The 22,131-nt window shown below is 45.2% G+C and overlaps 2 protein-coding genes across 2 annotated transcripts in view; one reads left to right on the top strand and one right to left on the bottom strand.

Moving 5' to 3' along the window:
- Window positions 1-900: 900 nt before the first annotated feature.
- Window positions 901-10,776, bottom strand: ALG11 (ALG11 alpha-1,2-mannosyltransferase). The gene is made up of 4 exons (XM_083169712.1): window positions 10,587-10,776; window positions 6,816-7,049; window positions 3,873-4,798; window positions 901-1,285 (listed from the first exon to the last, which is right to left on the bottom strand). Exons 1-4 carry the CDS (start codon window positions 10,619-10,621, stop codon window positions 1,014-1,016), a joined length of 1,467 nt encoding a protein of 488 aa, XP_083025838.1. The 5' UTR covers window positions 10,622-10,776; the 3' UTR covers window positions 901-1,013.
- A 156-nt stretch (window positions 10,777-10,932) lies between these two features.
- ATP7B (ATPase copper transporting beta) overlaps window positions 10,933-22,131 on the top strand; it is an 88,276-nt gene continuing 77,077 nt past the window's right edge. Inside the window, exon 1 of the mRNA XM_083169711.1 lies at window positions 10,933-11,101. The gene's annotated coding sequence lies outside the window, so the exon portion shown is untranslated. The remainder of the gene's footprint in view (window positions 11,102-22,131) is intronic.

Here is a 22,131-nt window from a genome sequence, read left to right as displayed (position 1 = left end):
AATGCTGAAATAGCTGGACCGTTCTAGTTAATGAATCTGTCAAATAGCAGATGTGGTGCCACGGTTTAAAAAGGGAAGTAAATCACAACTAGGGAATTATAGGCATGTAAGCCTGATATCAATAGTGTATGTATGTATGTATGTATGTATGTATGTATGTATGTATGTATGCGAGTGAGTGAGTGTAATATTAAGGGATAGCATTCAGGAGTACTTGGTATGCAATAAGATTATTGGAGATCAGCATGGATTTGTAAGGGATAGTTTGTCAAACTAATCTAAATCGATTCTATAAGGAAGTTAGTGAAAACTTAGACCATGGCAGCACAGTAGATGCCATCTACTTAGATTTTGCAAAGGCCTCTGATAACGTGCCACACATGAGGCTGGTCTAGAAAACAATATTTGTACTTGGGTATAGGAACCAGAGTTGTGGAGAATGGAACAGTTTTCAAATTGGTCAAACGTTTTACATGGTGTACCTCAAGGTTCTGTGCTGGGGCCACCTCTTTTTAATATATTAATGGCCTTGGTGACCTGTAGCAGAAAAGGGTATCAAGGGTGACATCCGTTAATTAAAATGTTTAGTAGTGGACCCAGAGAGAGGACTGCCAGCTTTGGGTCATGAGGGATTTATGGATTGAAACAGAATGGTGGTTTCTTCATCTGGATCATTTACAAATATAAGATAAGAACTGCAGGAGATCCAGTATAGGTTGAACTTGATGGACTGGTGTCTATTTTTCAACCTCATCAACTATGTAACTAGGATTATAAAGAAAATAGCAGAAGTTGAAACAAGATTGAAAATCAGTTTGAACCTAATAGATTCCCTGAAGGAAATAAAGTATCATAAGCAACGTAAAACCTGTAACCTTTACACTAGATGGAATTAATAAAAACCACACCTCACTTTTGGAGGAATGACATTTAATTTACAGCAGATCAATATATACATTAAATAAAATAATTTTTTCCACGCTGGTCCCATGAAAAAACTCCAAGAGAGCTCATTATTTAAACAGTATCTCTGTAGCCGAGAGAAAATTTGCTTCAAACTCCTGGTCCGAGAACCTAGAGACGGAACTTCGTGCGTTCTGCCTGATTTGCAGCCTGTTCTTTTCTGACATGGAGAGTATACGGTCCATAGCAGCAGCATAGCCGTCCTCACTGTCAGCCAGGAAGCCCGTTTCATGTCCCTCATAGGGGACTACAATGTCCAGTTTGGGGCCTCCAGAGTTGTGCGCCAGAATTATTGTCCCAGCTGCCATACATTCAACCACACCTGTGCAGAAAAACAAAAACAGATGTGTTGGAGAGTACAGCGACATCAGACCTTTATTCCAGATTATGAAACTGCCTGCTAAAATCGCTCTGCTTATCTTTATGACCGATGGTCATTATCGGTCTAGCCAATTAAAGCCGGTTTTACTTTAGGTTAACACACGGGATCATTATCCGAATCCCATGCGTTGTTGCAGCTCTGAGGGCTGCTTATTTGGAATTAAGTTTTGCCTGCATGAGGCATCCAAAGCATAATCCTCGATAAATTCTGGGTATGGGGGCTAACTGAACAACACCCGGCTAATCAATTAGAATAATTGACTGCATCTAATTAAATAGCCCCCGTCATATTATTTTTACATGTGGGTAGAAAGGAGCCTACATTTAGTTGGAAGAACCCCTGATAAGCGCAGCTCCTTAAACCCGAGCAGCATACATTCCATAAGGCCACAAGCGAAGCCCTTCCGTGTGCAAACTCTGATGCATATAATCATTCACATCTGCCAAAAAGGAACCGTGATCGCTATATAGCATTTGCACTGCAAGCCTGCAGTTCTGTACATGTGTAAACAGCCCTTACAAAGCCACATTGCAAAATCGATTACAATTGGCTGCAGAATGAGGTATTTATGAAGAGCCACTTATAATAAACTGAAACACTTGGGGGTGATTCAGGTTAGTTTGCAAAACAAATTTGGTTTGCTAATGGACAAAACCATGTGCACTGGGTGGGGTGTGTACAGCAAACTGGTATTTATATTGCAGTATAAAAATAAAGCAGCCAGTATTTACCCTGCACAGAAACAAACTAACACCCAAATCTAACTCTCTCTGTGCGTTACATTTGCCACACATGCAGTGCACAAGGTTTTGTCCATTAGCAAACCAAACTGAATCACCCCCTTGATGCCACCTCACTGGTATTGTGTGCGCTCTCTGCTGGGACATGCAAGTAAAAAGGAGGTTTTATAAAGGGATTTCCAATCTGTTTCATGCGGTTACACAGCTAGCTTATAATTCACTACATGTGCTGTAAACAAACAACAACAAAAAAGTCTTCTGGTTGGCCTGCAACACGCAGGTCAATCAGAAGATACAGTATAGTGAACGATGCACTGCTTTTTGTGTAGTGCAGACCTGGCCAACCTATGTCTCTCCAGCTTTCATGAAGCTACAAGTCCCAGCATGCCCTGCTAAGTTTTGCTATTAGGAAATGCTAAAACTGTGGTAGCACATCTCCTTAACAGGTGGAGAGCCAAAGGATTGCCAGGCCTGGTGTAGCGGCACAGCAGATCAGGCAATATGTTGTTCTGGTATGACCTCTGAACATGTCATCTCTTAAAGATGGTTGTAATAAGGAGTACAGGAGCCACAATAAAGCTTAGAACACCACATTAAACCACTCTGTCGCGTGAAGGATTGCACAGTTTTATGCTCAGAAGCGCTTGTTCTGGGATGAAGGGAGATGTGGAATGACAGTCTGGTTGTTTTGGCATCATTCTGATGTGTACCTGGTCTAATTCTGAGACCTGAGGAACCTTTCATTTACAGCTATTTATTTACTAGTAAGTTTGTGCGAAGCAAAAGCTTCGAAAGGTAGTTGCTACCTTCTGTGTTTGCACATGTGTGAGACAGAGATGTTGTTTCACTCTCTGCCAGCAGATGGCAGTGTTTCGGAGACTCACGGACACTAGACATATATACAGATGATATATTTAGTTAAAATATATTTCACTATAACTGGCTATTCAGTGGTAGTCCCGTTAAATGGTTATTTCCTTAGATCCGTATGATAGGTCAACACAAAATGTCAACATGAGCTTTTCCTAATTTACTAATTTTTGGGGGACGTTGTTATACTTTAACATCCATGTGGGCAGCCGAGCACAGCAGCAGGGGAGCGAAGCACCTGAGCCGGAGTATGGTGACCCATGTGACGGTACGCACTACACTCATTAGGGGTCCACGTGCTCAAGTGTCGTCATGGAAACCAGAACGCATTATGACCCTTCAGGTTGATTGTTTGCTTGTTTTAACCTGCTGTGAAATGTCGACTTAGTGTATGTTGACCTTTTGGTGTGGACCTATTAACTGTTGACCTAGACACTGTGGGGGTGATTCAGACCTGCGCATGTGCAAACCTCCGGAGTGAACGCCTTCAGCATTCACTCAATGGTGGGTAGGAAGGGGGCGGTCGCTGTGGTCCGCCCATAGAAAAGCATGCCAGGCCCCATGTCAGCGCCTGCCCCCAATTTAGCGGGAAAGCGGCCATCTGAAATGTATAGACCGCATGCGAGCGGATGTGAAAGCGTACACATCCGCTCACATGCTAGTGGGAGGATTCTTCGCTCAGCTATGCTGCTTAGCGATCAGGTCCGAATCGGGCCCGGTCTTTCTTATGCTCCACACCTAGATTTATCTTCCGCCTGACAATCAGCAGTACAGTCTGTAAGCGAATCAAAGCTTCACTCAGATCTGCTGCCGATGGTGGCTTGTATAAATGAGCATTTAGCCTACGACCCCTGGAAATCGCTCAGCTGCTCATCCATTTCACACATATACCAAAGGGAACTCCAAGAGGTTCTTACCAATTCCAAAGTGCTCATTCCACATAGTATGTAACCCAATGGTGGCTTCGCTGAGAAGTTTCTTCAGCTCTCCAAAGGGAATATTTACTTTAAACTCGACAGGAACTCCTAATTCTGCACTGAACTTCTTCAGATCCGACACGCGGAGTTCGTCTTGTCTGTTTCGGCATCCACCAATGAGGATGAGTTTCAGATTTTCTTTTTCTTCTGCAGTCTTTTTTGCAAGCAGGGTACCAAAAGCGCGGATCTGCAGCCAGTGGTCCTTCTCCGGACGGAACTGACCGACAGACACAACAGAGTGTCCCTTCGTCTCATGCTCCTGGTTCAGACTGATATCTAAGAATGTCTGCACATCGCAAGGTGGATAAACAATGCTGATGTAACCGCTACATTTCCACAAGTCCATGATGTGGTTGAAAGTCCACGTGGAGTTGACCATGACCAGATCGCTACAAGACCCAACCCATCCATAAATCAGTGCAAATAAATAGTAGTAAATCAGCTTTAGCCTGCTCAGGACTGGGTTGTTGGAGATAAATGCTGAGTTGTTGAACCTAGGCCGATGGTCCCGAACCACGGACAGCATGTCTGTACTGATAGTTGGGTAGTGCACGTAGCATCCCACACGGCAGCCCCCCAAATACTTAAACAGCGGTAATGTAAAGGCATAGCCCATGGAATCGATATAAACATCAGGCACACATTTTGTCAGCGCTTCCCACCCGAGAACGATGGAGCCCAAACTCTGTCCCAGCAGGGTGAAATGAGGGTAGAATCTATCTTCTACTAGGTTACGCTTGTCCAGGAAAACAAACTTAACAGGGTACAATAACTTGATGTTAAATCTGCTAACTGCCCCATTCAGAATCTCTTCTCCAGATACATCTGTGTCCCCGGTGTACACTACATAGGCAGCATCTTTGTACCTAGGAAAAAAATAAAAATCACATTATATTTATTGGAATAAGCCTGGACTGTAGCTCAGCAATCATATGCACAGATACTGGAAGGGGAGGGGACAGGCGATCAGTTACTGTGGCTGCCAGGTTCTGGCTCTAGTACAATGCTGGTTAGCCGAGTAGAACAACTTAGTTCTGCTCACAGCTAGTGGAGGTGTGAATATAGCCTAAGGCAGACCTGTCCAAACTGTGGTCCTCCAGCTGTTATGAAACTACACATCCCAGCATGCCTTGCCAAACTTTTAGCATTCCCTAAAACTGTGGCAAGGCATGCTGGGATGCGTAGTTTCACAACAGCCTGAGGGCCATAGTTTGAACATGCCTGACCTAAGGTTTTCCTCCTATAATTCAAAATCAAAACTTGTTAACTAGTAATAGAACTACCATACAGACTCTGCCCTGGGACACCAACATCGGGGACAAAATAGAACTACCATACAGACTCTGCCCTGGGACACCAACATCGGGGACGATTCAGATCTGTTCGCACAGGTCCGAATTTGGCCCCCTCCCCGATGGTGGGGGACTGCGCATGTACATAGGCACCAATGCACATGTGCTGACCCCCTGCAGCGAACACCTTAGACGAGATTTAGTTCGCCGGGGCAGCACTCACTGCCTGATTGACTTTCCGGGGTGGGCACCTGGAGTTTCATGGACGTGCCCACAAACATGGTGGGTGTGCCCATAGGAATGCCCATGGCGGGTGGATGACGTCACATGACGTCAGTGGCCGGCCTCAATTTGCCGAAGAACATCCATCTGAAAAGTACTGGCTTACTGTCAGAAGCCAATAGAGGAAAAATCATTTGATGGCACGTGCGAGCGGATGTGTAAGCGTAAACAACCACTTGCGGCGTATTGAGGGGATTCGAGCGGCTGGAAGTGGGGGCGTGCATTCGCCAGGGTGGCTTTAACCGGCTCGCTAGGCTCCGAATATATGCAGCCTAGCGAACAGGTCTGAATCAGGCCCATTGTCTGTTTGTTGGCCTATATGTTCCACACACTGCAAAGCAAGCAGGTAGTGACTAAAGGATTGTTCCTCCATGCTGAATTAGGGCAAAACAATGTGTTCTAGGTACTAGTGTAGTATGGATGTCCCTAAAAGAATTGACTGTTGGGGTGCCCTGAGCACTGTGTTTGGGAACTACTATAATAAACCAAAAAGCAAATACACAGTAAATATAAAATAATCCTTAAAGACTCCAAAACTTTAATAATATAGGGTTCAATGGAACTGTGCACTAATATGCAGTGCACTTTTTTTGCACTTTTTTCCAGCTACACGCCCTGATGAAAAGACTTAGGTCTTGAAATGTAGGCAATGGCTATTTGAAAATAAAAAATTGCACTTTTGTAACCTTCTGCCGTTGGAGTGCCGCCTGCTTATTGAAGCTGATTCGCCAGACACAATAGGACATATATATATATATATATATGCAATAAGATCGCACTCCATACAAAAAATATGCAACCGCTGGGGTGACGTCCAGAACTTTCCTTACAAGAAACAAAGTCCATGTATATAAAGACCAAAAAGACACACTCTCCAGACTGTTTGATGCAAAATAAAAAGCTGTGTATTTGTATTCACATAGACATCAATGTAAAAAGAAGGGTACTCAACGTTAGCGTTTCAGTCCATAAAGGACCTTCCTCAGGAGTTAGGCAACAAGGGCATCCATTTGGGGTGAAGCACAGCGTGGACCACACAGCAGGTTCCTTGGCTGTAGGAACCTGCTGTGTGGTCCACGCTGTGCTTCACCCCAAATGGATGCCCTTGTTGCCTAACTCCTGAGGAAGGTCCTTTATGGACTGAAACGCTAACGTTGAGTACCCTTCTTTTTACATTGATGTCTATGTGAATACAAATACACAGCTTTTTATTTTGCATCAAACAGTCTGGAGAGTGTGTCTTTTTTGGTATATATATATATATATATATATACACACATACACACACACACACAAACAAATGACATACCTGTTCTGCAGAGCTCGCAGTGCACACCACAGCACTCTCTCCCCACCGCCACCTGCGTTGCAGTACGGGTGGAAAAACGCCACGACTTTTTGTGCCTTGCCATCTTTGCTTAATTGCACGGACGACTTCTTTTTCTGCAAAATCCACAATCGGAGGCAGCAGAGAAGTACACCCAAAAGTAGGGTTAGGGTGACACTGGTGACAAGCGCAGGAATAAAGAGTGACATCAGCAACCTAAGCAGAAAAAAAAAAATACATATTAATTTACATTCTAACATAAGTTACAAACTTTGGATTATGGGGCATACAGCATAATGAGGAAATCTCTGTACGAGAACAAAAACTACCAGAGATTTAGAATGGCAGGGATGTCTTGTTACCTAACATTCTTAAAAAAATGCATTAGACTTTGTTGTTATCATTATCATTCTTCATCTCCCAGTCACACGTGTGTAACCAGTTCTGAAGTAGGAAGACCGAAGTAAATTGTAGCCAATAAGAACGCTCGCAGCAACACATGGTATTTCATGGGGTAAGTGTATTGATCTAGGGAGGGGCAGTGAACTGTCCTCTTGTGACTGTGTAAGTGGAAAGAGGGCGGAGTCACTATGTGGGGAGAGTCAGGTGGGAAGCCAGAGAGTAGAAGGTGTGGTGTCTACCAACAGCACAATGTAGTGAAGACACACTGGTAATACCTACAGCAAGACGACCAGTGTTAAATGCAGCTCTACTTAGAACGCACCTGCAACACAGACCAAGGTATTTGTGTACTAGGGGGCTATAATAAGATTAATCAATTATATAGCATGATACAGTGATCATACTCGGCCCTCAGGTCCCTCGGCAGGTGCACTGTGTAGCACCAACTGCACATACTGCACTATATAAAGAAACGGTTAATAAATCATTTTGAAAATCAACACATGACCTAGGAAACATGAACTGTGTGGGGTCCTGAGGACAGAGTTTGAGAACCTGTGTTTTATATTTTCTTTTATAAGAAGTTTTGAAGTGTAACAATGTTTAATAAGAAATAAAAAGTCCATCTATATGCAGTATTTTTTTTATAATTATTTTATTATTATAATTTTATTTATAAAGGCACCGCAAGTGTTTTGCAGCAATGCACAAAGGAACAGTACAGGGAGACAAAACTTAGCACCGGTAAAACTGAGTACAGGTAAAAAGAGCGCCACAGTTCAATACACATTACAGCTTAAATATAAATAGTGAGGACTTGATCAACATACTACTAGGGGCTGGTAGCCAAAGATGGAGATGAGTATGTGGAAGAAGATGGTCGCTGAGTGTTTGAGTATAGGAGAGCTGTGAGTGAAATGTGAAGATTGGAGGGTTTTGACAACAGGAGGGAACAGGGCCCTGCTCTGAGGAGCTTACAATCTAGTTAAGTACGTTTCAATAAAACACCTAAATGTATTATTATACATTAAACTAGTTTGATTAATTGTGGTAACAATAACTATATGAACAGATACACTGTTGCGAATACAACGTGCCTAAAATGTAGTGTTAGGAGCCAAGCCAGTTAGCCACAAATACATTGCAGCTGCGAATTATCAAGGTAACGAGGTTAGCAAGGTAACAGTGAGCTAATTCAGACTATGAGCAGGCCACAAGGGGTGCGAGATGCGGTGCAATTGCTGGCATTTTAAAATGGTGGCAACAGCAACTCGCACCTTTCGTAGCTTATCAGATTTGACTATCAGACTATCGGATGCTAAATTGTCGTCAATTAGTGGCCGTTTTTGACAATTCAATGCTGTTGGAACCAGGCAGCTGATCTTTGTGGTTCATCGCTTTGATGTTTGGCTGATTTACTTAAACATGGTCCTGACTAGGACCAAAACGTTGTTATGTGGTGATGTTCTGAAAACATAATAAACAAGCTGTTTTCATACCTCCCAACATGACCCTCTCCAGGAGGGACAAAATACTCTATTCCTGGACTTCTTTCTTAATCTGTGATTACAATCACCTGTGTGTTAAACCACCTTTCTTTTCAATGAACCTGTTCAAAACAAGTGATGGCAATCATAGATAAGGAGGGAAGTTCAGGAGCAGAGCATTCTGTCCCTCCTGGAGAGGGTCATGTTGGGAGGTATGTGTTTTTAAATGTTAAGGAGCCCATACACGCTCCGATCCCGGCGTGCATTCTGGGCTAAAATAGCATCCATCACATCGCATTGCATGCCTTGTGCATGCAATGAGATTCGATGCAAAGAAAGTACAAAAAGTACGTGCAGCACATACTTTTTGTACTGTGCGATGAGGTGCCGCAGGAGCGCACACCTCAAAGCACACATCGCACCGCCGGGATCGGAGCGTGTATGGGCTCCTTCAGGCTATCTGGGGAGTGCCACTTCTGGTGACTTTCTATAATTGGATCTCCCTTTTTGGACATTGTGGGTGACGCCACAGTAGCTGTATTGTATTTGGATGACAGTGAGAGACCCTATTGGAGATAAATGTAACCTTACCCAGAAAAGCTATATCTAGCATATGCTTTACCAGCCCCGGATGAGACACTGGACCTAGTCACCAGTGTTGCAGCACCTGCGGGAGTGATGAAGCTGCAGCACGGTTGACTTTGCTACCAGTGTTGTCAGCTCTGATATAGAAAAAAAAAAAAAAGCTTGTGGCTGCAAGCAACAGCAGTCACCTGTAAACAAGGTGCTGACAGCACCACAACAAAACTTGGTGGCCTGGGGATGGGTTATAGGTGAGGGGACTTCTTCTGAAACCATAAAGCTTTAACTGTTTGGTGCCTGGGTTCTTCACAACCACCTAAAGTCACAGTGGAGCTCACAATCTATATTTCCTACCACATGTACATGCACACAGACATTCATTCTAGGGTTAATTTTGTTAGAAGCCAAATAACCTACCAGTATATTTTTGGATTGTGGAAGGAAACCCATACTTGCCTACCTGACCCTCTCCATGCGGGAGAAAATGCTCTGTTCCTGGGCTTCGCTGGTAATGTATGATTGCCATCACCTGTGGTGAGACACCTTTACCCAGCTCCCCACAGGTGATGGCAATCATACATTACCAGGGAAGCCCAGGAACAGAGCATTTTCTCCCGCATGGAGAGGGTCAGGTAGGCAAGTATGAGGAAACCGGAGCACACGCTATCAGCGATGGAATAATGGGGGCACATTGCGCAGGGGATGAAAGGTATAGTGTGAAAAATGTTGCTACAGGAATTACTTCTGTATTTCTAAATAAAATAAATATCCCCCAAATCACCGTACAGCGTATTTCCCCTATCCTCATCATCATAGTATATGTCAGGGGTTCCCAATCTTTTTCAAGTCACAGCACCCTTGAGTATCATAATTTTACCACGGCACCCCTAGGCCCCCAAAAATATATGTAATATTAAGTAGATTGTGTTTATATGTGCCTATTATGTTCAGTTATGTGTTAAAGGACAGGAATTGCTTCTGTTTGTACACATTTTATGATTGGCAGCCACCAGAACTGGTTTTGTCCATAAATAATTTGAATTGGTCCTGAACCACCAACTCGTGGCACCCCTGCAAGTGTCCCGAGGCACCCCAGGGAGCCACGGCACACAGTTTGGGAACCACTGGTATATGTGAATCGCTAACTAGTGTGACATTACAAGTCGCAGCATGCCTTACCAACCAGCCTGTAATCCACACCACCAGCGGGCGCAGGCTGGATACGCAGCGCACCCCGGGGCCGGAATAGTAATAGTTATAACGATAGCAGAGACATGCTCACCTCAGCAGGGAGCACACACACAGAACCCCGGCCATGATGACTGAATGACAGTGAATCAGTGACTGGCTCCTACACGTCACAACAAACGCTAGACAGCACGACCCGCCCGCTGATTGGTGAACTGCACAGCCGCGACGCTATGCGGGATGACGTCACACGGAAACAGCCGGGCTGCGCGACGCCGACAACGCGAAAAAGAAGGGGCGTGTTGGACGAGTTGAATGAAATGGGCGTGTCCTATGCGGAGTAGGCGTGTTTTCAACGTAGTAGCATTGGGGAGGGGCGTGGCTGATTGTTATCTGTGTCTGTGTGATAGTGTATTACAGGGTTAACCAGTTCCTCCACCTCGGGAATCGATGCTCCTGATCATAGAGCATCATAGGCAGTGGTAGTTCCTGGTGATGACAGTGTTTATGAGTCCATAGGTCAGTGTTTCTGCTGCACTGACTATGCACACAGCACTCAGTGGCTGGGAGAGCACACACGTTGCTGCGGAGCACAGAGGGAACTACTTGGTAACTCTTCTGTCATTTATATAACTGTGTAATACTGCCATTATTCAGCCCTTATTCCTAACACATCAATGTGCCTTATAGGCAACTAGGGAAGCTGAGTGCGTATATATTTTTGCTTTAAATATCTATGTAGGTTAGGGAGGAGGATGGAGTTGGAACTGCACAAATCTTTTTTGTTTTCCACCTGTGAAATTGACTTAATTTCTTAGAGGGAATATTGTTATGTTATAGTGATTACTTAACTGCTAATGCTAACGTTGCGCTGTTGATAATTTTTTATTGTATTGATGCTGTTACCCATCAACTTTATGGGGGGGGGGGGGGATTTGTGGGATTTCAACTCCCATCTGAGGTAACTGGGAGCACCACCATGGCAGTATTTATCGTGGGATTCTGCTTGCAGCCTCCTATGGTGCAATCAGCGTAAAGCAGGGCTAGTTGCTTAATGCGACGTATCCCATATCATGTTTGCGTGAAAAAGTAAGGAACAAAGGGATCTTTGCACTTTACGCGTTGGAGAGAGGTAAAGTAGAGAACGGAGATAAAGTAACAACTAATGCCGTGTTCACACTGCGAGTGTGAACAACACTGCTTTTACCCGCCATTTTAATGCCGGGGACTGCAGCGATGGACTCCCGTTCTCACTGGTAAGGCAAATTCCCGGGTGAAGCAGTTCTACCTGGTAATTTGCGTTTTAACACTTTTTTATTTTGCAGTGTGAACGGGTCGACCCGTGTCTGCATACCCGGATCTCAAACACAGGTAAAAAGCAGGGTTGGAGACCCGGAAATTTTGACATGGGTTGACCTGTTCACACTGAAAAAAACCTGTGTTAAAAGGCAAATTACCGGGTCGACATGCTAGACCCGGGAATTTGCCTAGCAGTGAAAACAGGGTATTAAGCAGGGTAAGCACTAAACGATTCGCTCCTTAAGCAATATGTAAACTTTGTCCCATATACTCCCCGCAAATTATACTATGCATAAACACTGAACTATATAGTTAATGATATCGTTCAGTGTCGTCATCGGGTCCCCCCTCCTCGCATACAGTCTTGACAAAATATCTGCATGTGCAGACGATGGAGGACATTGTTAACAACCGAAAGAGTTCATATTATTAACAGTATTGAGCAGTGGTCATTTTTACCTGTGGGCCCCAGTAGAATTCGCTATCTCCTCAGCGTTCGTGAAGCCAGTGGCTTCACTGTGACTGGCAGTCCTACCTTCCGGTCATCCAAGCAACAGGCAGTCCCATTGGTAGGTGTTCCCTCCGGGACTGATAGTCCAGGCTGCAATAGGCAGAGAGTTAGGTTTCTCTGTCCCACAGTGCAGCCCTAGATGGCTTCTATAGGCTGCAGCCAACAGATTATCGCCACTGGTGTTGCGCATGCGCTGTACCTGGTGCCTGACAACTGACCGGAGACCAGCAGAGACATTGCATGGAGCACCAGAGACTGGCGCAGACCTGGCAGCCACCTCCTACTCACAGGTAGGTGCGCAGCTGATAGGGAAGCCAATCCCGGGGCATTTTTTCAATCCCGGGATTCGGGATTGAAAAATGCCCAATCCCGGGATTCCCGGAATCGGCTTCCTATACAAAATCCCGCCCCGGCCGCCAGCATATTTACTTACAATTGCGGTGCGGCCGGGCCGGTGGGCGATGGAGCTGGGCATGGAGGAGGATGCAGCCTGGGTGGGTGACTGGCTGGTTCGTCGGGCGATGATTCGGGGTCCAGTAAGAGGCCAGTGCAGGCAGCCTGGGTGGGTGGGTAGGCGGTATCATCAAGGCGGCTGGAGGTCAGCGTGGTGCGCACGGATGAGGCGGCTGTTTGTGTGGCCTGCGCAGCGTGACCTCTGACGCCGTCACGCTGTGCAGAGCCGCGCTGCCCGGGACGGGAGAAGCCGGGCAGCGTCTGAGCACTAGCTCAGACGCTGCCCGGCATTAGACTGCGCATGCGCAGTCTAATCCCGAAATCCCGGGATTGGAAACTCCAATCCCTGGATTGAAATCCCAGGGTTTTAGGGGCCAAATCCCGGGATCCCGCAGATCCCGGGATTGGCCACCCTAGCAGCTGATATTGAGTGTACACAATTAGCGATATTACAGAAAATATCGCTCACAAGGGCCAAAATGAGCCATAGCATTTAAAATATTGCTTATGTTGACCATTATTTATTTATTAACAGTTTCTTATATAGCGCATACATATTCTGCAGCGCTTTACAGAGCATAGTTATTAGCAAAAACACATAACGAATTACAGCACAAGACAGTTTAGGACAAGTACATGGTTAATACGGATAGTTGCACCAGGGGACAGGACACTGAAGCAATTATCAGGGTGGCAGAGGTTTATATATTCTAAGAAAGGCACAAGAGGAGAGACCAACTTTGCACTAGACCAACTTTCATCCAATTAGTTGGTTGATTGGACTGGAAATCTAGTACTGGTTGGGAGCAAATGACAATCAGCAATTTGCTCACAAACCCAGAAAAATGGACAAAAACTTTCAGTCAAATTGTATAAAACAAACAGATTATAGTACAGTGCCTTGTCTGACTGACAGATTTTGTCCATTTCCAGATTTTGGGAGCAAATTCCTGAATTGCCCAGCCGTTTGCTTCAGAGGGGGTGGGCAGGGGCGTACAGGGGGCCGGATCACCCAGCGTCCAGGAGACCTTTCACCAAATTCCAGTTCTGCCTTATGATAAGATACCTTTTGCAGACACATTTACCTTGTACATAGGACCTTATTCTGGTCCATTCGCTCCCCTGCTGTAAATCGTTATGCGCATTTGCAGCCGCTTGGTGTGAGTGGCCACGGCGAATTGATTATTTGCCAGCCGCAAGCACTCAGTGAATGATTTCCCCCCCCCAAGCAAGCTGTAAATGGATGTTTATGCAAAACACCCATTTGCATGCCTGCGGGGGATTGCGGTGTGCGAGGGTGGAACGTGCCGGCGGCAGGCAGCGTTTGGTGGACTCACAAGGCTGCATATTGGATTCATTCTCTGGACTAAATAAACCGTTAAGTTAGGCACAGCACTGTTTGGTCTCCTATATTTTTCTTTAGTAGTATTCATTGCAGTAGGGAGGGTGACCCTACGTTAGTTCTGCAGCCGTTGGGCTTCTAGAAAAGTGCACATTACAGTATATATTTTATTTGACGTTCACAGGACACTGATGCTGGTGCTAGGGAATGAGAATGAATGCTGATGTCTAGCTTGGACCACCAGGTGGCAGTGCAGAGCTCTGTTATGTCATTATCCTGTGCGTGAGTAGAGATACCAATCAGGATTGGGATCAGTGGAATCCCAGGATTTAGGCCAATTTTTGACGGGATTTCGAGATTTAAATTTGCATTAACTTTTCATCGCTTTCTGCCAGGCAGCACTGAGCACCAGCAACGCTCAGATCGGGCACTGCCTGGAAAACAAGTTGTGCGGCTGCATAATGTGATTTTAGAGGTCATACTGCGCAGCGAGCAGCTCCCCACCACCGCCCCTGCTGTTCCCCACCCTCCGCCTCCATTGTATCCGCTGTCCCCCACCCTATCTGCCGCTTCCACCGGCCTCCTCTTACACTCGCCGCCGCATCCACCGAGCCTGCCCTCTCTGCCCATCTCCACCCACCCGCTGAAAGACTGCTTCTAAGCCGTTCCCAGTGCTGCGACGCATCGGGGGGTGCAATCCCAGGAATTCTGAAAAAAATGGCCCGGGATTGGCCTCCCTATGCGTGAGCTACTGTACTAAAGGTACATTTCCTCCCACAATCCAAAAATATACTGGTAGGTCAATTGGCTTCCAACAAAAAAATTAACCCTACAATGTGTGCGTGTACATGTGGTAGGGAATATAGATTGTAATATCCACTGGGGCAGGGACTGATGTGAATGTCCAACTATACTCTGTACAGCGCTGCGGAATATGTGTGCGCTATATAAGAAACTGTTAATAAATGATAAGTAAAAGACACTAGGAGTGTCAGGGGAAAAAGAAGCTAGGAGTGTCAGGCCTGTCTGTGCATTTTAGGGGAGGGTGTGTGACCTCTTACCTCATGTGCTTATCCTTTGTTACTTCAGTAGTCTTCGACTGCACCAAACCACGCTGTTTGCTGCCACCTTTATACTTATGTTGCAGCAATCGGCTGATGTTCCTATAATTATTTACTGTGTATTTGTCCTGTATTGACTTCAACTGTAAGTTACTGTTTTCCAGTTTGATTATGTGTGCTCTGTAACTGGGCGCTGCGGAACCCTTGTGGCGCCATATAAATAAAGGATAATCATAATAATCCTCTCCAGGCCAGATATGCTTGTATTCATTGCACCGCTGAGCGTCTCCGGCTACTCTGTCCCTGCAATGACTTGTGGCCGGTGTAACAATTTGATGCTGAGCCTGTGATGAAGGATTTTGGACATATTTGCACCCGTACAAATCCATTCGCACTGCGATCACATGCATTTGAAAGGCGGGATTTCAATGGAGATGGGCGCTACGAATTCAAGGCCAAAAGTTATGCAGCACTGATGGAAATATCTTATTAACATATGGAGGATATCAGCTGCCAGATATACGAGGTCACCTAGACGCGGTTGGTGGGTTAATGTTTCTCGGCCAATAAATATACCAAGAACTTTGATTATTGCTCAACATTAGATAACAGAGCTTAATATTGTGGATTGTGCATCGGCACTGTATGTCTTTCTTTGTAGAACAACAAGTCCCAGCGAGATAGCACCTCATGATAAATGTGTATTAATAGGGTGTGCATTTCAAGATCCCCCACCCCCATATTGGCACAATGTTTGTCTTATCTGAGCTAGTCTTCTGCACAGTGAAATGAGAGGCATGAGGTAAATATTCCGTCAACAGTTCTACAGACTTTGCTCATGGCTTCCTGTAATCATGCAGAGCACATACATTGTTTATCTCTCCTGCCATTTCCTGTAGTTTGCTGGCTGCAGATCCAATCCATAGGCAGATCAGGTGACTGATGCCCCTTTCCCACTGCAGGTCTTAAACGGTATATTGCCGTTTTTTTTTCCCCTTTCTAAACGTTTAAGGCTGCAGTGGGAAAGCGCCAGAGTTGATTTACCGGTTAAAGTTAACCGGTATTTCAACACGTTTCCAAAGCAGAGTCCTACTCGTTTCAGAGCCGTTTTCTATGCAGTGAGAATGGCTCTGAAACGGTATTTAAGATGCCACACTAGTTTTCCCCCTCCCCTGGTACCTGTCCTGCCCCCCCCCCCCCTGGTACCTTGCAGCTGGTACCTTGCATCCGGGCAGCATGGTAGGCAGGGTAGGCAGCGGGCATTCCAGGGCTCCTAGTCGGCAGGTCCCAGACTGATGCATGAAAGCATCATGCAGGAGGAGGCTGCAGCTGGTGCACAGACAGCGGGGGCACTGGGGATCCGGGCAGCGCAGTCCGTGCTCAGGAGGAGGAAGCGAGGGACGGTCCATTAGGAGATTGTCATTTCATCGGCGGGGGTATAGCGGAGCCGTTCATTAAAAATGTGCATATTTAATTAGCGGCTCATTAGATATGCGCATATGTATTTTTCGGGCCCGCTATTTCCCATTCGCGGCAGGGACCCCCGCCGATGAAATTACAATCTCCTAATGGACCTTCCTCTGCTTCGTCCTCCTGAGCACGGACCTGCCAGGATCCCCAGTGCACCCGCTGTCTGTGCACCAGCTGCAGCCTCCGCCTGAATCATGCTCCTGCATCAGTGGGGGACCTGCTGACTAGGAGCCCTGGCATGCCACTGCCTACTGCACTGCTCCGCTGCCCAGATGGATTGCTGCCAGGTACCAGGGGAGGCAGGGGGGGGGGGGGGGGAGGAAGGTGGCAGGGGAGGGAGGGGGGTACCAGGGGGGGGGGAGCGAGGGTACCAGCTGGCAGGTACGGGGGGAGGGGGGGGCAGGACAGGTACCAGGAGGGGATTAAACGGTTTCACTGTGATGTGAATGGTACTTAAATGGTATTAAAAATTGTAATCTACTGCAATGTGAAAGCTAATACCGTTTTAAATACCGTTTCAAAATACCGGTTCTTTAAACGGCTTGGCAGTGGGAAAGCAGCATGAGAAATTAAGTTATAAGTTGTTTACAGTATATTGCCGAACAGATAACTCTGAGTTGCCTCCTTTTACAGTCTCCGGATAGCAGACTGTCAGCAGAACTGCGGGGGTGGGGCCTGATATCGGTGTCATCAAGCCCCGCCCCCTGTCCGGCAAATACCGGGATTTGCAGGTCTCGTTGTTGACATTTTAGCCCCGCCCCTCCCGAAAAGCTGCAAACCGTGGTATTTAAAACACCGCATCACAGTATTTAAACATCAGGACGAGGGCCAGTAGGTGAGCCTGGTGGAATTTGGGAGGTTTGCCCACCTTCCAGGGAGTAGGGAGGGGGACCCGATTTCCGGGACCCTCCCGGCCAATCCGGGAGGGTAGGCATCCCTGCGATAACCATATAAGGTTATGCGCCTACACCCTGGTACTAGATCATACTCCCTGCATGTTACTAAATAGACATGGGAACACAATGGGATAGACATGGGAACACAATGGCTGCTGTGTGCAGAGTAGCACATATTACAGACTTCCTGATGCTCTGTTTTTTTTTTTTTAGTTTTTTAATTGAGTATTTTTTTATTGAGTTTTGTCAAGTTAAAAAACAGAACCAAATAAAAATAGAAAAATAAGAATTAACAGCACACAGAAGGATATTGCAACGGCTATGACATGCGTCATATGCTTTGTGCCCTTAGCAACCCATACCTCCCAACTTCTAATCCATGGTTGGAGGGACTTCAATTTGGGGGCATGGCCTGGCAGTAAGCGGTCGTGGCCTACAAACCCAGTCAGTGAAAAGTAAAAGCCAACCCCATTTTGTACATCACCATTTAAAACATTTTTACACATATGACCACTGACATCTCCCCCCCCCCCCCCCCCCACCTTCCCCATTCTCTGCTGCCCCCATCTCCAATATGTTTACACTGTGTACCTGAGCTGTCTCTTACCCTCCTCCTCTGAGACAGAGCCTGGGCTTGCTGCGCAGCTAGCTGGAGTCTGGACTCAGAACTGCAGGGTGCTACTGCGGGTGGGCGGGTGTGCACAGCAGCCCCTACATGGCTATTATATTATGACCGCGTACAGTGCAGAAGCTACTGTTTGAGCCCGAGAAAGGAGCAGCACTGCGCGTTCAGAGAAGTCACCGCCCCAGCAATGTTATTAAGGTCAATAAAGGAGGACATAAATTACACTTTCCGGGGGAGGACAGAACTTACAAAAGACGGACTGTCCTCCCTAATGGAGAACGGTTGGTCACCTTACTGACAATACATTTACTGATGGTTGGCAATTAATGCCATTATTGTCAGAGTGATGTTTTTCTGTCAAAGATCCTTGAAGCAAAGTGTTAAAACAGATTTAGATGAAATAACTGACTGCTGACACATCTATTTAATCCTATTATCACAAATGCAGTCATTTATGTAATGTGCATTCCTGTTGTGAGGCTAGCAAACTGCACATTGTTAGACAACAAGTACAGGGTACGCCTGACTCCTGTGCAAGAGGAAATGTTCCAGTCTTCCCATCTCAGCAGGACCATATTAAGGGCCTTATTCTGCTTGGTGTGGTCCGTTCCGAATTCTTTCGTAAATGACTGAACGCCACGCTGTGCGGACATTCTAAGAACACACGCCCACAGGTCGTCCGCATCCGTTCGGACGGACTCTCTAAGAAGAGGGAGTGTCTTCGGACTACATCCAAACGTGCGTGTGCGGTGGGAACACAAAGATTCTGCACGGTCTTACAGCGTCCGAACGAATGGGAAGCTGGCCGCACGCACCGAGTTGGTGTATTTCCGCAAACCTCACTACTCTATTCGGAACTCATGCTTCTGCAACATGACACACTTATGCAATTAGCCAACCTCATAATAAATTGTTTATTTTTAAATGTAATCAATTAATTCCTAGTTGATACTTAACCCCTTCCTGACACAGCATGTTTTTGCCTTCCTGACAGAGCCCTTTTTTTCAAATCTGACATGTATCACTTAAGTGGGGATAACTTTTTTTTGCTTTTACTTATCCCAGTGATTTTGAGATTGTTTTTTCGTGACACATTGTACTTCAAGTTAGTGGTAAATTTTCGTCGATACAGTCTGTGTTTTTTTGTGAAAAATACCAAAATGTCGGAAAAAAATGGAAAATTTAGCAATTTGCAAAATGTTAAATTTTCTGCTTGTGAGACAAATAATCATACCACTCAAAATAGTTAATAACTAACATAGACCATATGTCTACTTTATGTTTCCATCATTATTTCAACTTCCTTTTAATTTTTTTGGACACTAGGAGGCTTACAATATGAATAGCAAATTTTCAAGAAAATTTCAAACACTGATTTTTTTAGGGACCAGTTCAGTTCTGATGTGACTTTGAGGGACTTGTATGTGAGACACCCCCATAAATGATGCCATTTCAAAAACTGCACCCCTCACAGTATTCAAAACAGCATTTTGGAAGTTTGTTAACCCTTTAGGTGTTTCACAGGAATTAAAACAAAGTGTAGGTGAAATTTCAAAATTTCATTTTTTTTGCAGATTTGCAATTTTAATACATTTTTCTAAGGAACACAGTACATTTTACTAGAGTAATGTGACTAAAAATTGATTCCCCCAATTCTTTTGTTTTCATAAATATCCTATATGTGGCCCTAGTGTGCACGTTGACCAAACCACAGGCTTCATAATAGAAGGAGCACCTACTTGATTTTGGAGCCTCCTTTTTATGAGATTATTTTTTAGGCACCATGTAGGTTTCTAGGCACCATAAGATGCTAAAAGTTAGGAACCTCCCCCACAAGTGACCCCATTTTGCAAACTACACCCTTCAGGGAATTCATCTAGGGGTATAGTGTACATTTCAAACCCCCAGGGGTTTCACCAATTTTGATACAACTGGGCTGTGAAAATGAAAAAAATTAATTTTTCATTTTCACAGCTCAGTTGTATCAAAATTGGTGAAACCCCTGGGGGTTTGAAATGTACACTATACCCCTAGATGAATTCCCTAAAGGGTGTAGTTTGCAAAATGGGGTCACTTGTGGGGGGGTTCCACTGTATGGGTGCTTCAGGGGTCATTCAACCAGAATCTGTGCTGCAAAATCCAAAAATCACTCCTTCCCTTCTGAGTCCTGCCATGCACCCAAATGGTATTTTTTGGTCACATGTGAGGCATTGCCGTACTCGGGAGAAATTGGGGCACAGATTTTGGGGTGCTTTGTCTCCTTCATTCCTTGTGAAAATGAAAAATTTGGAGCCAGAACTGCATTTTTGTGTAAAAAATTTAATTTTTCATTTTCACAGCTCAGTTGTATCAAAATTGGTGAAACCCCTGGGGGTTTGAAATGTACACTATACCCCTAGATGAATTCCCTGAGGGGTGTAGTTTGCAAAATGGGGTCACTTGTGGGGGGCTTCCACTGTATTGGTGCTTTGGGGGTCTTGCTAATGCGACATAGCACCCACCAAAATTCCACCAGAATCTGAGCTGCAAAATACAAAAATCACTCCTTCCCTTCTGAGTCCTGCCATGCACCCAAATGGTATTTTTTGGTCACATGTGAGGCATTGCCGTACTCGGGAGAAATTGGGGCACAGATTTTGGGGTGCTTTGTCTCCTTCATTCCTTGTGAAAATGAAAAATTTGGAGCCAGAACTGCATTTTTGTGTAAAAAATTTAATTTTTCATTTTCACAGCTCAGTTGTATCAAAATTGGTGAAACCCCTGGGGTTTGAAATGTACACTATACCCCTAGATGAATTCCCTAAAGGGTGTAGTTTGCAAAATGGGGTCACTTGTGGGGGGGTTCCACTGTATGGGTGCTTCAGGGGTCATTCAACCAGAATCTGTGCTGCAAAATCCAAAAATCACTCCTTCCCTTCTGAGTCCTGCCATGCACCCAAATGGTATTTTTTGGTCACATGTGAGGCATTGCCGTACTCGGGAGAAATTGGGGCACAGATTTTGGGGTGCTTTGTCTCCTTCATTCCTTGTGAAAATGAAAAATTTGGAGCCAGAACTGCATTTTTGTGTAAAAAATTTAATTTTTCATTTTCACAGCTCAGTTGTATCAAAATTGGTGAAACCCCTGGGGGTTTGAAATGTACACTATACCCCTAGATGAATTCCCTGAGGGGTGTAGTTTGCAAAATGGGGTCACTTGTGGGGGGCTTCCACTGTATTGGTGCTTTGGGGGTCTTGCTAATGCGACATAGCACCCACCAAAATTCCACCAGAATCTGAGCTGCAAAATACAAAAATCACTCCTTCCCTTCTGAGTCCTGCCATGCACCCAAATGGTATTTTTTGGTCACATGTGAGGCATTGCCGTACTCGGGAGAAATTGGGGCACAGATTTTGGGGTGCTTTGTCTCCTTCATTCCTTGTGAAAATGAAAAATTTGGAGCCAGAACTGCATTTTTGTGTAAAAAATTTAATTTTTCATTTTCACAGCTCAGTTGTATCAAAATTGGTGAAACCCCTGGGGGTTTGAAATGTACACTATACCCCTAGATGAATTCCCTAAAGGGTGTAGTTTGCAAAATGGGGTCACTTGTGGGGGGGTTCCACTGTATGGGTGCTTCAGGGGTCATTCAACCAGAATCTGTGCTGCAAAATCCAAATATCACTCCTTCCCTTCTGAGTCCTGCCATGCACCCAACTGGTATTTTTTGGTCACATGTGAGGCATTGCCATACTCGGAAGAAATTGGGGCACAGATTTTGGGGTGCTTTGTCTCCTTCATTCCTTGCGAAAATGAAAAATTTTGAGCCAGAACTGCATTTTTGTGTAAAAAAATGTAATTTTTTACACAAAAATGCAGTTCTGGCTCAAAATTTTTCATTTTCGCAAGGAATGAAGGAGACAAAGCACCCCAAAATCTGTGCCCCAATTTCTCCCGAGTACGGCAATGCCTCATATGTGACCAAAAAATACCATTTGGGTA

This window comes from Crinia signifera, chromosome 2 (genome assembly GCF_055691185.1).
Source record: "Crinia signifera chromosome 2, ASM5569118v1, whole genome shotgun sequence".
NCBI lineage: Eukaryota > Metazoa > Chordata > Amphibia > Anura > Myobatrachidae > Crinia > Crinia signifera.
Note: the sequence above shows the minus strand (reverse complement) of the source record. Positions and strands in the feature narration are given on the sequence as shown.